Source organism: Cnephaeus nilssonii (genome assembly GCF_951640355.1).
Source record: "Cnephaeus nilssonii genome assembly, chromosome: 6".
Taxonomy (NCBI): domain Eukaryota; kingdom Metazoa; phylum Chordata; class Mammalia; order Chiroptera; family Vespertilionidae; genus Cnephaeus; species Cnephaeus nilssonii.
The window spans coordinates 30817423-30831808 of NC_137077.1; the positions used below are offsets into that span (position 1 = coordinate 30817423).

At 33.5% G+C, this 14386-nt stretch overlaps 1 protein-coding gene across 1 annotated transcript in view; it reads left to right on the forward strand.

The window, feature by feature from the left end:
* ETNK1 (ethanolamine kinase 1) overlaps positions 1 to 14386 on the forward strand; it is a 54398-nt gene that overhangs the window by 21256 nt on the left and 18756 nt on the right. The window contains exons 3-4 of the mRNA XM_079773589.1: positions 2444 to 2584; positions 4691 to 4833. Of these exons, the coding sequence (XP_079629715.1) occupies positions 2444 to 2584; positions 4691 to 4833 (284 nt within the window). The remainder of the gene's footprint in view (positions 1 to 2443; positions 2585 to 4690; positions 4834 to 14386) is intronic.

Here is a 14386-nt window from a genome sequence, read left to right on the forward strand (position 1 = left end):
TTAGAGAGGGTTCAGGCTGGGCTGAGGGACACCTCCGCCCCCCCTCCATGCACGAGTTTTGTGCACCGGGCCTCTAGTGTGTGTGTGTGTGTGTGTGTGTGTGTGTGTGTGTGTGTGTGTGTGTGTGTGTGTGTATTTGCCCCCTCCTTTGTTTTGTCTTTATCATCACCTGGCTTTCCCTGAAGTTTCCATCTGCTTAAAGTATCATACATTCATTTGGGCCTACGTGTATATGAAAGTGGCATAAAAATATATTTCTTTTTTACTGTATTCTTGTTAGATAAGTATGTGGTTTTTAGGAAGGTCAATCAAGTAGCAGTTATTTAATTTATATACAGAGTTGTTTATTTCCTAATTTGTTTGAGAGATATGAACCAAAGCACATATACCTAAAAAGGTTACAGATTTTAGTATTTTGTTAACGCATTGGTACTCTTGATTGATGATAAGTTGAGAATTTAAACTGACTTATGAAGGAATTTATTGGTACATATAACTGAGAATGAGTTCAAGCATGGATGGATCCATGGGCTCTAGAACGGTATCATTAGAAATATCACTCTCTTTTTGAAAAATTTCTGTGTTTTTTGTTTGTTTTTTTTTAATCCTTAACTGAGGATATTTTTTTCCATTGATTTTTAGAAAGAGTAGAAGGGGATTGGGGGAAGAGAGAGCGATGGGGAGACAGAGAGCTATGAATCTGTTGCCTCCCGTATGCGCCTGGACCCACTAGGCTGGGAATCAAAGCTTCAACCCAGCTACATATCCTGGATCCCGCAACTCTTGCCGGCTGATGCTCCATCCATCGAGGCACATGCTTTTTTTTCTGGCAAACTTTATGAAGAAGTTTTATTTTCTAGCATATTTTCTTAAGAGTGACAATTACAGTGATCAGCAGTTGCAGGCTTACCTAATTAGTAGTATTGCCACTCCAGGTTGTGGAGTAAGGAATTCCTTTTTTTATAAAGGCTTCAACCAAAGTCAAAGCTTCAACAAAAGTTCTGGGATCAAGTCCTTTTGGCCTAGCTTGGGTAATATGCCCTAAACCAGTTATTGTGGCCTGAAGGATAGAAGGCCGTGGGCAAATGTGTGTCATATCTTCACTCAAGTTACTGTTGTAGATAGGACAGGGAGTCAGGATTGAGATAAACTCTGTATGAATCACATGAACTAAAAATGAAGAGGATGGAAGTTTCTCCAAAGGAAAAATCAGAACTGGGTAGATAAAAATATTCACTATAGTAATAAAACTGTCATAGAATTATGTTACGTAATCACAGATTGGTGAAGAATTACTACAATGTTAGATTCCTGTGTGCCTTAGTTTGAGTGGTTCTCAACCATTTTTGCATATTGAAGTCATCTGGGAAGCTTTTAAATGTCCCAATGCCCAGACCAATTAAATCACAATTTCTGGGGAGTAGTAACCAGGGCTCTGTATTTTTTTCTTTGAATTTCCAAAGTTTGATTTCAGTACACAGCCAAGCTATAGAGCATTATATTAGTGCCCTTCAGACTACAGTGGTTTAGGATTACTTGGAGATCTTGTTTAAAATGAAGAGTGTTGGGGGCCCCCACTTTCAGAGATTGTGATTGAGTAGATCTCAGGTAGGACCTCAGATATTTGTACATGGTGCAATGTTGTAGGTCATAGAACTAATTTGAGGTCATAGAACTACATTAGATGGTTAGCATTTTGACAATTAGTCAGTTTTAAGTTCTTTAATTTGTGAATTATTGTTAAGTCATTTTTTCGCCTGCTGGTCTGTAGGCTGTTTGGTAACTAATTTCTGTTTGGTATGCTTATTCCTCCATCAGATTTGCTGTACTGGTTTCTACAGAGATAAACATAGCATGGGCACAACATTATGCAACTTCAAATTATTTTGAGGTTGCATCAAGACAATTGATTCTGACATCATAAAAATCCAAATATTTGTTCAGAGAATTTGTCTTTAATAATAGTTAATGAAATTAACTCATAGAACCAATTTATCTCCCTGGTTACCTTTTTACTTTAGTCCTTTTTTGCCCCTTAACCTTAAGGCTCAAAATTAAAGTGACTCAGCATAATTTAAATGTATGTATCTCTGATTAATTTCTAATATGTGTCTTGATATAATTTATAATTATGTATTGTTCTGCTGGTTCCAAACATTGTGTAATCATAATAGGCCATCTATTTTCAGATACTCAACCCCTTTTGGACACAATATTTAATTGCCATATTAATTGTAATTTTCTTCCTTCTGATGCGTTAAGCATTTGTTTTCCTCTCCTTGTGGGAGTTGACTTGCCAAATTATTTTTTGAATCTTACACATTTATGACAAAAAGTAAATTACGTTGTAAAAAATGTACACTAGTTGTTTTAGTTTACCTGTGTCTTTACCTGAAGTATGATGCTTAACATTTTCTTTCCATGCTCTTTTGTTTTTAAACAGGCTAATTGCACGTCAGCTTGCTAAAATTCATGCTATTCATGCACACAATGGCTGGATTCCCAAATCTAATTTATGGCTGAAGATGAGGAAATACTTCTCTCTCATTCCCACAGGATTTGCAGATGAAGATCTTAATAAAAGGTAAAATTACTAAGATTACTTTTACATGTGAAATGATGTTTTACATTGCTTTGCTCTATATACTAGTTCTCAAAGATAACTATAAGGTTTCTGTATATAAAATCTGGTTTGGCTTATCTCTGCATTGACATAAAATAGGCATAGATTATTTGACTTTCAGATGGCACTATAGAAATAAAGCCTCTCTTTCTTCCCCCAGATGACTAAAAAAACAAAATCAAAACAAAACCCTACAAAAGCAAGGGGGTAGGGAAGTGGGCAGAGATGAGGGGACAAAAAAATAAATATAGATCTTTTATTTGCAAGTAACTGAAATATAAAGATCACTATGAATAGGTATGTTTTTCCATAGTATGAGTTGGTCATTGAGACTTTAAAAAAATCTTTTTGTTCAAAGCTGTTTTGAATAGGCCTAGAGATTACATTGGGCAGTGTAGTAATATTGGAATGTGAAAAAGCTTGAGTTATCTTAGTTTACTATGGCTATTGAAGTCCCATATAATGAAGTTGAAAATTCATTTACTAGAGTCTTATTTAGACTTTATAGGGTCAAACTAACTATAGTATTTCATTATCCTAATAATAAAAGCACAGGGTTGTAATGACCGATCACGACTGAAGGCTGACCAACCGGAAGTCAGTCCTACAGTCAGCGCTGGGTTGCCCTGGCATCCTTCATAGCCGCTGCCACATGCTGTGGTATAAAACACAGTGTGCAAGTGATCAGAAGCGCAGGCACCACTTCCATGCCACCCCCGCACTTCAATCAATCCCACTGAGCCTGAGGCGCCCTCCCCATTTCTCTCCTGGCCTCTACGGGGCTGCTGATCAGCCCTACCTTTCTGATCAGGCCCCGTTGATAGGCCTAGAGATGCTGACTGGCATAGAAACTGACCAATGAGAACCAAATCTGAGTCAACTGTGAGGAGCCAATGGCTGCCTAGGAGGTGGAGCTTTTGATGCTTACTGGCATAGAAACTGACCAATCAGAACCAAATTGGCCGGTAGAGGAGGGCAGTTGTGGGTGAGATCAGGCCAGCAGGGGAGGGCAGTTAGGGGTGATCAGGCAGGCAGAGGTAGTTAGAGGTGATCAGGCCAGCAGGGGAGAGAAGTTAGGGGCGAGATCAGGCCAGCAGGGGAGGGCTGTTGGGGGCGAGATCAGGCCAGCAGGGGAGGGCAGTTGGGGAAACCAGGCTGGCAGGGGAGGGCAGTTGGGGGCGAGATCAGGCCAGCAAGGGAGAGCAGTTAGGGGTGATCAGGCAGGCAGAGGCAGTTGGGGGTGAGATCAGGCCGGCAGGGGAGAGCAGTTGGGGGCTTGATTAGGCCAGCAGGGGAAGGCAGTTAGGGGTGATCAGGCAGGCAGGCAGAGGCAGTTTGGGGCGATCAGGCAGGCAGGCAGAGAGGTTGGGGCAATCAGGCAGGCAGGCAGGTGAGTGTTTAGGAGCCAGCGGTCCCAGATTGTGAGAGGGTCTAACCTGGCCATTTTGTCACACTACTTCTCACCCTTCCTGGTCTGACTACTATGAGCCAGTTTCTATAACTAATAATATGAAAACTCCATGGTGTGATGGCCACATGGTAATATAATGATTATATGATTATCATGTAATAATATGAGTCCATTTATCTATGGTGGATAATATATATTGAGTTTGAAATGTGAATTTAACGGATTTATACTGCATTTACAAACTTGAAGTAAATGTTTAGATATTTAATGGACTCTTTGTAACTTTAATACACTTAAACCTGTTTTTATTAAACTCTTTGTGTCTTGATTTTCCCTCTATAAAATGGAAGTAAGTATAAAACATTTAGCTAACACTGCTTAGTGTTAGCTATTAGCATATATATTTTTTCCTTCAATTTTGTAGTGATATATTTTTTACTTTTCTGCCCTACCATTTAACTCTTGCTCAGTTTCTTTTCATGTTTAATTTCATTGTAAAGGTTTTTCTCTATTCCAGCTTTTGGAATAATTGGCTTGTTTTAATTCAGGAGTCTGTGCTATTGAATGGAAAGAATTTATTAAATTATTAATTCTTAATCCAACTTGAAAAAAATGTCATTAACCTAAGCAAGATATAACTCTTTTAAAATTAAAAGGTTCCTAAGTGATATTCCAAGCTCTCAGATTCTTCAGGAAGAGATGAATTGGATGAAGAGGATTCTTTCCAACCTGGGCTCACCTGTTGTGCTTTGCCATAATGACCTACTGTGTAAGAATATAATCTACAATGAGAAACAAGGTAGGTATTTGACTTTAGCAGTAAGTAGAGATTATTTCTTTGATGTTCTTTGTGGTCTTTTGATTTTTGTCTCTAATTCAAATGCAAGGATTGAAAACATGCATGAAGTCTTTAAATATTTTCTTATAGGTTATAAAGTCATGGTAACTGTGCTAATTAGGAATATATATTTTCTATATATTTGTATAAACTGTTTCCTAGAATTTATTTAATAGAAACAGATTGGTTCCTGTTAAGCGAGTTTTAAATGAAACATGATAAAAATGACTTGTTTATAAAATTTAACTATAAAACATATTTGATAACTCATTGTTTGAAAATACACCTGCTTGTAATGGGGTTTATTGAAAAACCAACTGACACTATACTGCTTTATAAATATAGAAATTTTCTCAGTGTTAGGAAGGACAACAGTATTAGAAACATGTTTCCAGGTTTTCTGTTACCTATTTATTATGCTGATTTGTTAGGTAGTTTGATGCTAAGGAGAGGGTCACAGATGGAGGAAATATTTGTACCTACTAAAGTAATAATCAAGAAGATCTGGCAAATAGTTTTAATATATTTTTGAGGTAGATAGTGATACTTTCTGGTGAAATGTTTTCTTTGATCATATCTTTCTATATTCAAATTCTCTGTTTTATATTTAAGAAACACTTAGTTGTATTATTATTGGATAGAGTGGTTTGAGGTTTGGTTGCTAAACAGATGAAATTTAAAAATACAATTTTGATTGAAAGATTAGTATGGAAAAAGTCTGTTTGAAACTGTGAAGCTATTGCATTTTATAGGAAATCAGTTTTGAAGATAATCATTATAGTTGGAAGATTGTTTTGAATCAAAAGTGTGTTGTGAAGATACTAAAGCCAAAGAATTCTGGTTAAATGGTCATAGTTATATTACATTAATATTTGTGACCATTATTAATAGATTTTAAGTTGAGACTATTCTAATAAGAGGTGGTGGATATTTGTAACTTGCTTTACTTGAAGAAAACCAAGTAAAGAACACTGTCAAGGGTGGTAGCCTGAAGCATCTATTTTCAAAAACATTTGAGTAACTTTTATATTTGCTATTTTAATGCAGTTTAGAGATTTTCTTATTTAAAAATATACTAAGCTGACATCTTTATTTTGAATGTCTGGAAGTTTTTGTGTAGAATTATATTTTTAAAACTTTAGGAGTACCCTAAAACATTAAGTACTTGACAGTGTCCTTTAATTTATTATTGTCCATTTATTATATATCATTGCCATAGAATATATGTACTACATTATATACTAGTAACCAAATCTCAATGCCATTTGTGAGACAAGTATTAGTTGTGCATTAAAGGAATGTATTAGCTTTTAAGTTCAGTGTAAGACTGAATAACACATTATTTTATGTAATGAAATTTCAAGTGAGGGACTTCATCTTGCGCTTGAAGTGGACACTCAGCTTTATTTTTAACTGCAAGTTAATCAAAGAGAGTCTATTTCCTTTGGAATATAATTTTAACTTTCATACTTTTATGTTTCTTTTGCATATTCATTTCATAGAACCAATTTATTTATAAAACTAAAACAGAAGGGACCAAAAAAATCAGATTACTTTGTCTTAGTTATTAAAAGTACATTTTTATGTTTTAATTTTACCAGTTGCCTATCTAAACTATTGATCAGTGATATGAAAAGTTCTCATATTTTGAAATAAATTTTTATGCTTCAGTTTGGCTTTAAGAATTCAAAATTGTCATTTGTTTATATTTGCCAAGAATTACCTAAATCATACTTTTATGTCTAATTTTATTTTGTACACAGAATTAAGTTCAACAAATATTATTTTGATATATATTTTATAGTTTGTCCTTCAGAAGTCTATTATATTCCATTTGTTTCTTGTCTTTGAGTTTGTTTGTGTGTTAGTTATGGAGAAGTTTTGTTGTTTTTCCTTACCAATGGCTTTATAGTGTTTGTTAGAAAGGCTAGTGTGAACTCCATGACATCCACTTAAAAAAATAAATTCTTATGTGATTAGTTAATAAGCATTAAGAAAATGTGGTTGGAATCTTGTTCAGGTAAAATCTAAAACTCATGAAAGTGTGTCTAGCCTTTTCTGTTTATTATCTCATTTTGTTTCAAATTAGGAGCTAATTTTTTTTAAGTAACATTACTGTATGACATATTTGTCATTATAAGATACCATGCCTCCGACTTTAAAAAAATGTAAATACTATAAATTTAGTAAATTTAATAGCAAAAAATAGGCTTTAGCTTAGCATTAGTATTTACTTACGGCTGCAATCAGAAGGAGGATAATTAAAGTGAGAAATATGTATCTCAAAATTCTTTACCTTAACTGGTCACCTTGTACAGCATCTAAAAGCCAAGTGTTGAATCTTTTGGGGTTAAAATAATTTTTACATAGAAGAAATTATTAAGCTGCATATTATATTCAAAATGAGTTTGATTTATCATTATTTGTAATTTGAGCTCAGGACCTCACCATTTTATACTCACCTACGAGATAGAAATATATAAAAATAATAAGAAAGCCAAGGGACTGGCCTTGACATCATCAAGCTTAGTATCTCTGTTGTATGTTTTAGACCCGTAATATCTCAGCAGTGCAAATTTTAGTTACACTTCATGAATTTAAACTGTATCATCGATGCTTCCACATATATTTTTCAACCATAATAACTTAGATTTTGTATATTGTAAAATATATTTTAAAAAATCTTTACGTTAACTCTTAAAAGCAGATATATTAAAGCTTAGTTATAACCAGGAGAAGTTAGAAAGAACATAGACTTCTGGAACGGAGCACACCTTGGTTCACCTTTCTTCTCAATCACATATGGAAGCAAGTGGTATTAGATAAGTCAGGGGTGGAGAACCTTTTTTCTGCAAAGGGCCATATGGATATTTAGAGCATCATTTGCAGGCCATACAAAATTATCACCTTAAAAATTAGCCAGCTATATTTGGTCAGACATTTAATTAACTCACCCCTAATGCACTGACAGGGCCAGACCAAATGATTTTGCCGGCTTTGTACGGCCCCCGGGCAAGACGATCCCCACCCCTGAGATAAGTCATTTTATCTCTTATTAAATAGTGTTTATATTCAATTCTGTGCCAGAATCATCTAGGTAAAAATCCAAGGCCAAATGAACAAATATTTCTATAGATGAGCTTAGGAATCTGCATGTTTGACAGAGTTCTAGGCAGTACTTATATTGTTGATAGTCTAGAACTTCAGTTTGCTTCATTTTTTTTTTAGAAATATATTTTATTGATTTCTTACAGAGAGGAAGGGAGAGGGATAGAGAGCTAGAAACATCGATGAGAGAGAAACATCGACCAGCTGCCTCCTGCACACCCCCTACCGGGGATGTGCCCGCACCAAGGTACATGCCCTTGACCGGAATCGAACCTGAGACCTTTCAGTCCGAAGGCCAACGCTCTATCCACTGAGCCAAACCGGTTTCGGCTAGTTTGCTTCATTTTCAACTTAGATGATAATCTACTTCAGATGGTTTTTGATCATGCTTATCAGGTATATAGTACTGGACTAGGTACTTGGCAGCTCTCAGTTACAGCTATTTATACCACAAGAAGGGTGGGCAAACTTTTTCTCTAAGGGGCTAGATCCAGCATGTCAAACTCGCGGCCTGTGGGCTGCATGTGGCCCACAATGAATATTTTTCTGGCCCAGCCAACATAACAGTATGTAAGAAGCATTTAAATAAAAATTTCATAACTTAAATTTTTACAATATCCTGTTATACATAATTATTAATAATGAACTATAACGTCTGCTCATGACTGATTAATTGTGTTGCATTCATTTTCCTTACATGTCTTAGGCTTTGGTGCACCATTTCTCTCCACTAATACTAGCAGCGAATATTTTAGCAGTTGATTGCCACGTCATTAGTCTTGTACTGATTTGTTTGGTGTGTGCAATAGGAAATATTTTGCTTTTGGAGAACAAGAAAAATAGGTTTATTTGCATTACACTTATTTGTGCAGTTATTTAGTGTCTGGTAAGTTAATGTTTAAGAAAACATTAATTTTTATTAAAATGTTCTATTATTTTATGCTAATGATTACTCATTGATTTGAACCCTTTGTATTCAGCATGTGTCTTATCTAAATAAACCTATGTTTCTATGAAAATTGAAGCTTTTGTTTTTATGTGGCCCACATAAACTTAAACTTTGTTTATTTAGCCCTTGTTAGCTTTTGAGTTTGACATGCTTGGGCTAGATAGTACTTACTTTAGACTTTGCATTCCATATTATATAGTCTCTGTTGCAACTGTGCAACTTTGTTGTAGTGCAAACATAGCGTTAGATAATACATAAATATGTCTGGCTGTATTCCAGTAAAATTTCATTTACAAAAGCAGGCAGTGGGCTGGCTGGATTTGGCCTCAGCATACATAGTTTGCCAACCCCTATATTTTGTGTCTAGGATCCATTTTACAAAATGTATCTGACTGTGAAAAAGTTAAAATGGTTACTGTAAGTAGGAAGGTTAATTATGTACTATAACTAGGAGATTTTTGGCTCCTAGGTATGCGATGACAATGCAGTTTGTCTTTCAGTGCAACTTACAGATTCTATGGTAACTGTACCTTGAGTGATTAATTTAAAGTTTAAGATTGTATATATGTATGTGTGTATGTATGTATATACTATATAAGTACATATTCACATAGAGACACACACGAAGACTATGAGCTCCCTGCAGTTTATAGGCATTTTCACCTGTGAATGTTATAGGAATGGTAGGCATTACAGGAAGAAATACTGCCATTGCCTCTTCTCACCATGTCAGTTGACAGGACTCAGGAATATGAGAGAAGAGTGAGCTTCCTTTCTGAAGTTGATGGTAGCTGTCAAGATTTTTGAAAAGTTAGTCCCAGAATTTAGGTGGTTTTTAAAAACAGCAGCCCATTTCTCGCCTTCAGTGACATGACTTCTTAAAAAGGTAAGAAAAGACTACTTAATGATATGATGATAGGATTGTTACATAATAGGAAAATCAAAAGCAGTGGTTCTTGCTCCTGAACTGTAAGATAAGACTTTACCAGTCACTAGTCATCTTTTAAATTCATCAATAATTAATTTAAAAATAATTTATACTAAGTAGAACAAACAGTAATAATGCTTATTGCCTCATTTTAAATCTAATATTTTAATTTCAAATAAACCTTTAGTTGCTGACATGTTAGAAATAATTGCTAAAGTTTTTTAGTTTGTTGTCTCATATCTTAATGCTTTGTCATAGTGTTAATTGGAGGTGGTTTCATTTTCTCCTTCTCCCCATTTCTTCATAAAAGCTCATATAAAGATCTAATATATAACTTTAAGTTTCAGGAATGGCAATCATTGTTTATTTGCTATGTTTGCAAAATATAAGAAGCTGAGTTACAGCTATTTAAGGAAATACAAATGAATGGAAATAAAAGATTTTTTCTGGGAATTACAGTGTAAACCAGGTTTTTCTTTAGTTTTACACAATATAAATAGAAAATGGGTGAGTTACTATTCTTTCATCACTTGATTGGCTCTAAGTCCTATCCATTCTGTTATTCATGAAAAGGCATTATTGTGGTTGTTTTATTGACATTTTAATAACTTAGGAGAGGGGTAGTTTTTTGTTTGGTTTTATTTTAAAATTTAAATACAAATTTATTTTTGTATTTGGTAACGTATTTTACAGGGTGGAATTTTCATGAAGGACAGTTAAACCTTGTTTTAACTTGTATTTCAGATCATAATTGGCGTAAAATAAAATATCCCTAAATCAGGTAATAAAAAACTTAAATGGATTGTAAAAATAGCTACCTAAAATAGTAGTTTAATGTTTTCTGTACATACATTCAGTCCCATTGTATATTCAATCATATACTTGAATATGAATGTCAAAAATGCCACCCTTTGTTCTTTCATGCTTATTCTCCCCACATTTCATTTAAATGTGTGTTATCATTGTGTCTCCAGCATTCTCTGAAAAACATTGATTCCACTAGCATTTTAATACTTCCTGTGTGCTAGGTATTGCTTTGTGGATTGCATGATGAAAGATGAGAGGGACTTACTGCCCTTTCAGGAAGCCATATGCCCTGTGGTGGAGGAGTCAGATTATGAAACAAATATTTACATTCAGAATGATGAGTGCTATGGTAAAGCTACTACTGGATACCAGAGGGATAGTTTCCCAGAGCAGAGCATTCATTTTTTCTGTGTAAGAGAGAAAGTATGTTGCTAACATTACTATAATCATACTACATACATACTGTATGTATAAAACTACAGTATGTATAAAACTACAGTATAATCATACTACATACATACTGTATGTATAAAACTACAGAACTTACTTACAGACAAAGTAGAGTAAGTTCGAAAGATTTTCAGGGTCTTATATTGGTTATTTTACTTTTTATCTTTCCTCCTTTCTTCTTAATAACAGTAAAATAAAGGAGTCCAAATGAATGTCATGTGAATTATAGTCTTAGTTAATACATATATTTTTGGTTTTAAAGTACTTTAAAATTGGGCTATTTTCAGTTATACTGAGATTTGAACAATTTGTTTAGGTAGTGTGTGGATTTTATTACTGTGAAGATATACAAGAAATACAGTAATGAAAAATGTAGCTTTTAAAAATTCAGAGTATATTTTATTTAATAATCTTATGCTTTACCTATTATGTGCTAGTCAGTGTAGTAATTAATAAAGATAAATAATATATAGTCTTAGCCTTTAAAGCATACTCCTTTGCTTTTCAGAGGTCAAGGATCCCTTGAGAATTTGGAGACTTGAGATACCCCTCAGAAAATGCATATACATATAAAATGTATAAAAATTTAAGGAGTATTCTCATTTTCCCCCCATTCTTAAAATCCTATTAAAATTTGTTTTAAAGAATTAACAAGATAATCATGCCATATAAACTATTGATTGTTAATAGCGATGTCGACGTTCCTCTAAATAATTAGAAATTTTAGAAGTCAGAAGTTAAATTTGTAGAAGAAAAAGGGTTTAGTATACTTTAGTAGAAAGCATTTTGTAGTAATTTGATTTTTCTGGCACCCAAAGTAAGGGAAGTAGGCGTCTTTAATTTTACTTTGTTGCAGAAGATTAAATTTAAGGTTGAGTTCCACTTTGTTTGCAATAGTTTAAAAAAGAATAGTTAATGCGGATTTAAAATTTTTTTCCTTTTAAGCTTTGTGTCTTGTAAAATGTGAGTTTGCCAAATTTTCTTCATCTGCTACAGATTAGGTATGCCATTGTTGCTGCCATGTGGCGGCGCACCCCGTGCTTCTTAAACGCACTGACTGGAGGTTTATCGCATCACTTGTTCACATGCACGGAGCCTGGTAACAGCCTCATCTGTATCTTCTTAGCTTCATTTTCTTATTTTTAAAATTTCATTATTTATAAACTCGACATAGCATATAAAAATAAAGGATAGTTTTAATGAATTAATGCTACTACAAAAAGTCATTGCTAAAACATTCATACTGAAACAGATTTTAACTGTTGTTAAAATGATCTATGCTTTATTTAAATTGTATTTATAAGCAGGCATGTTTTACCTGCCATTTTAACTTACTTGCCAAATTCTAAATATAATTTTGAAAATTGAAATAGAAACTTGTTTTATGTGGCAAGTAAGCTTCAGGACTGGCTGTGTATTTTTATTGGCATGTAACAGTTAATATGAGCTTTACAAGAATTTTTGTTTAAAGAGCTAAAACAATCAACAGCTGCAGTGAAAACATTTTTATATTAAAACTGTTTCGTTAGTTCAGTTGTGCCACTTGGTAAATCTTGAATCCTGATTACTTGTAGACCAAGTGGATAGGCATCTCCTAAATCACTGTGTTTTAGTCTCTTACCTCTCTATAGTTTTGTAGAGAATTCATCTTAATTTTTTTAAATTATCTTTTTTCCCCCTCTTTAAAGTATGTTTATTGTAAAGGATTTAAAGTATAAAGGAAAAAGGGTCATTTGTCACTGGTAATGAAACCAGTTGAAATATTTTATTTTGGTCTTATTTTCATTCATTCCCCTCCATGTATTATTTGTTCTTTTTTTCCTCTTTAGGCATAATATTTTAATAAATTGGATTACTGCATTTATTATTTTGTATCTTTTTCATATAACATTTCTAATTCTCCTGGTCATTAAATCATCTTTGAAAATGAAAAAAAAAACTTTTTCATGGCTGCAAAGTCTTTTATCATGATAGTGATCTTCACTCTCATTCCCAATGGTAACCAGAAAAAAATGTAAAGTGATTGGTTGAAATACACTCTGTCTTCTCATTCTACACTTTAGTAGAGTGATTTGGTTAACTTTAAGACTTTCCATGGGATTATTTTTTGTGAATTCAATATAATATTTATGATGTTTGAATTGCAGTGATTTATTGTAGTTACCAACATTTTAAAATCTTATTTTGTCAATATGCATATAGATTTTGATAACTGAGCTTTGATACTTAGATTCTCACTTTACTTTAGACTTGACTATTATTTATACAAGTTTAGAATAATGATGTATTAAATACAATTACATTAAAATTTTACTTTTATGTAAAATACTTCATTTGCTGTGACATTTTTTTGTCATAAATTCTGTTTTTCTGAGTTTGAATATGATCAACATATATCCCAAATTAAACATACATATCTATATCAAGACATTATAGTTCAAAAGATCTTTTTGGGAGGGAGGAAATGCCAGAGTGTATAAGACCAGGAGTTTGTTACCTTAGTATGACCTATCTTTAAAAGACAGGGTAACCAGGCATATGCTATTTATTTTCACAATTGCAACTTACAAACTCTTCTTACAGTGTCTCTGTTTATGTATCCATTTTAACTGTTGGCCCTTGTAAGCCTTTGAGTTTGTGATATCTGGTATAGACACTGTGACCCATTTAGATTTGTATTCTCTCTCTTGCTTTTGCTCTGCTCTTGCTCTCTCTCTCGCACAACATTTTCTCTTGTCTCTTAAAAAAAACCCCAAAAACATGTATCTCTGTTGAGCCCCAGATCTCCTATAGTAGTCAGTGTACCTTTGTTTTTTAGAAAAGGTAAAACAACCACTTTAATGCTGCTCAGGTATGTATTAGAAACTTAAGTTATATGGTATTCTAAGACAATCTAAGAGCTTGATTGCAACTAAATTCTTTAATTAGGGATATCGTTAAGTTGATCAGCAAGTGTTAATAGCATAACTGCAGGATTCACAGAATTCAAGTCTTTGAAAGTTTATATTTGATTCCTATATGTAAGTTAGCTTGTTAGCTCACTGTTGAAGTATCAGATTTTTTTTAATTGCTTAGATAATAACAATTTCCAAAGTTTTCATTTCTAATTAAATTTTAATTTTTAAGTAACTGATGCCCCCATGTGGTGAAAGACATTTTGCTTTTATTTGAATTTGGAGAATGACTATATACAGTATTTTGACTTATCTTGATTATAGTGGACAATAATGTTCATAAATAAGCTGTTGACAAAGATATATAATTGAATTTTG